General features: G+C 47.0%; 1 protein-coding gene across 3 annotated transcripts in view; it reads left to right on the forward strand.

Annotated features, from left to right (window-relative positions):
• The window catches only part of LOC113210479 (zinc finger protein 135), a 177,425-nt gene extending 174,216 nt beyond the window's left edge, over nt 1-3,209 (forward strand). For all 3 annotated transcript variants that reach the window (XM_052265873.1, XM_052265874.1, XM_026428494.2), the window contains 3 exons: nt 988-1,127; nt 1,832-1,937; nt 2,037-3,209. In XM_052265873.1, the coding sequence (XP_052121833.1) occupies nt 988-1,127; nt 1,832-1,937; nt 2,037-2,157 (367 nt within the window). In that variant the 3' untranslated portion in view covers nt 2,158-3,209. The remainder of the gene's footprint in view (nt 1-987; nt 1,128-1,831; nt 1,938-2,036) is intronic.

Below are 3,209 nucleotides of genomic sequence, written 5' to 3' on the forward strand. Positions count from 1 at the left end.
CCCCACTTCCCCTCTCCCCTCCTCTCCACCACGGCCCCACACACTGCAACAGCCCATCGACGTACTCTGTAGCGAGGCGAGAGTTGCAAATCCCTCAGGGATCCCTCCCTCTCTGAGGGTAGGGGTATGAGGGGGTATCAGTAACAGTCGTCTCTCTTCTCTTTGTGAGCTCATATTGACCACGTTTTTTCATCCAATATGCCGACGGGTTAACTACTCTACATTTACCTCCCTATATCGTGGCATTCACTGTGCCGTTATGGCACACGAAATTCTGTCTTTAGTGAGCATATTTTGCCCCTTCCCGGTATTTTCTTACCCGCATTAGGGATGGTTCAGAAGTACGTCCGTTTCCAAAGATTCGTTCTGCAAATCGTGGGCGCTTAGCGCCTGCGAGAGTCAGGATAGGCCGCCCCGCAGTACACGTATGCACTGCAGGACCGAAGTTGCGTAACTACCAGGCGCTATGAGAGCCTTTCAAGGCTAAACTTGGCAGTTTCATAACGACAAACGACGGACTTGTACACTCTGGCCGTTCCTTTGTCGCGTAATACCAAAGACCAGGTATTTGACTATTACTCGAGTTTTTACGTCCTCCGCGGTTTCGATGCCTCGAAGCGATATTGCAGAGGGTAAGGTGGGGGTCGCTTTGCGCGCCTTACGGGTGCCTCCGCGGCCTTGGGCTGGTAAACACAGTGTAAACACAAACCCTCACACACGTCTTTTTTACGACGATAGCGGTAATCGCAGTTTCGGCGCGAATCGCTTTGCCACTCGCGTTTCATTTCGCACCCACACATCCGCTGACGCTATATTCTCAGACTTGCGGTGAGGTGCGGTGCCTTGACTGCCGCCCCACCCCCCACCCCCTTTTTTCCCTCCCTGCTTCCTCTGCATGTTCGGTCGGTCGGAAATGAATGAAAATAATGAAATAAGTTAGCTAAAAGTGTTTGTTTTTTATATAATAAATAAACTGCCCTGTTGCAGGAAGAAGTCGGCGCTCATCATCGCCCGGGTGAAGCCGTCGGACGGCGGCCGATACGAGTGCAAAGCAGTGTCTGTGATCGGGCGGCAGGACAGCGCCTCGGCGGCGGTCAGCGTGCAGGTGGACGCCCGTCAGGACAACAGTGAGTGTTTCAAAGACCATCCCACCGCTACCCCGCCTCACACCACTAAATTTGTATTTTTTGAAAACTGTACGCACTTAAGCATTTTTGCACCTACCCTCTGTTGCGTATTATTTTAGAAGCAGTTGTTTATAGCTGCAAATGTTTTTCCAAATTTGTTGATAGTTGCGTAATTGAACAGAAACACCTTAGGTACGCACAAAAATTGTAGATAACAATTTAGTGTGCTTTTCAGAGTTAGTTATGTGTATTGTGCACTTCTGAAACTTATTGAAACGTCCATAGATGTAAGTGTAAGTTTCCCCCTTACTTTAACGTCGACTTTTTCGTGGCTGCTTCTCGTCCGGCCGGTCGCATCCCCGCTCAAGCGATGGCGCCCTTCAGCCTCACCCCCTCCTTCTTTTTCACTGTGGTTGCGACAGCGGCCTGTGGCCGGGTGGCGTCGGCGTCGACGCGTCTGAATCGCCCACCCCTGCCGCGCCCGGCCCGCCCGACACGAGAGTTCCGACTCTTTCCCACCGCAGCCCCACACCAGCGCGTGCGAGTGAGGGGGGAATATGAGCGGGCGTCTCATTCATTCTCCTGCCATCCTCTACATTGTTGCGGGGGATGGAGTGGGGCAAGGGGTGGGGGGTGAGGGGTTGGCTGCCCGGCCGACAACCTGCTGCTCAATAAAAACAAACTCTCTTGTGTGTGTGTTGCAGCGACTACACTCTGGCCGTTGGTCGGCCGCGGCTGTTTTTTCGATGCGTACTGCCTCAACGGCGGCACCTGCACCTATTACGACACGGTCGGAGAACTAGTCTGCCAGTGAGTGCTCTATGGTGATGTGCTCTGCACCCACACCGTCAACAAGAGAAGGCTCTCTCACCCACTGCTAATTCATCCGCTATCGTTTTCTTTTTCCAGATGTGCTGAAGGATACAAGGGGCAGCGATGTGAGAACAAAGACGTGATAAACCGCGGCAGTATGTACCGCCCCCTGTCATACTTCTGTAAACTAGGCATTTCCAATTCCTACTATTGTTAGAGCCACGGCGCATCGCTCACCACACCAAAGATTATGTTAATGCTGGCCAAAATGAGATTTACTGCTGTACAACCTAGCGCGGAGTTGATAAGGACAGTGTAAGTGTTGGCTGCCCTGGCTTTAAATACTTATTTATCTAATTCATAATATGTTCCATTTTGTTTTATATGTTGTACAAAATTAGGCCTTTCCAACTTTTATAAATATTGTTGTTATCATTTGTATTATTAATGATAATTTTTATTTTTATTTGTGATCTCTTTTGGATAGTGATGATTTCTTGAACAACCCCCGAGTTCATATGAGTTCTCTCTTCATCGCTCAGTCACCTAGTTTTCAACTGTTTCAAACTTAAATCTGATGTGATAACAATGCCCAACTTTCAGCCCAGTCAGCGTTCCTAAGTGTAATTTTAATAATGAAACACTGAGTATATTTTGTTATTTAGAAATAAGTAGTCAAAGTTCAGAGTAATTCCATGTTTATGTGACTCGCGTGTTGAAATGTAGACATGGGCAATAACTTTTCTACTGTAAATGTTAAGTGGTTGGTTATCAACTTCTGTGGTGTTTTCATTTACTTCACAACGGCACCTAGTACTGAAGGATCTATTCAGTCCCAATTTATTGGTAATTTCTAAAATAATGCTCAGGAAATCTTAGTCTGGCTTTTTGTAAGCTATTTTAAGTGATATGCACTCCAGACTGCAATTGTGGAGGGAAAACAACATGTCAGTAAATCAACGTTGATAAATTTATTACGCTGAGAGAAAAAAAGACTTACCAAGAGAAACAGAAAAATGGAGTGGCTTTGGCACCAATGTGTGCACACAACACGCTGCTTGTCGGCATGGAACTACCTGTATACTTCTTTATGACTATCTGGGAGGGGGAGGGTGGGAGAAAAGGAAAGATTGCAATGCTAACCTTAAAATTATTTATGGCAATCAATGTGAAAGTTGTACGTGACCGAAGATGATGTTTGTACATACATCAATGAATGAGTGAGAAGAATGTGCATTTACCAAAATAAACCAGGTACAAAATATCCTG

This window comes from Frankliniella occidentalis, unplaced genomic scaffold (genome assembly GCF_000697945.3).
Source record: "Frankliniella occidentalis isolate FOCC.00 unplaced genomic scaffold, Focc_3.1 Scaffold32, whole genome shotgun sequence".
Classification (NCBI taxonomy): domain Eukaryota; kingdom Metazoa; phylum Arthropoda; class Insecta; order Thysanoptera; family Thripidae; genus Frankliniella; species Frankliniella occidentalis.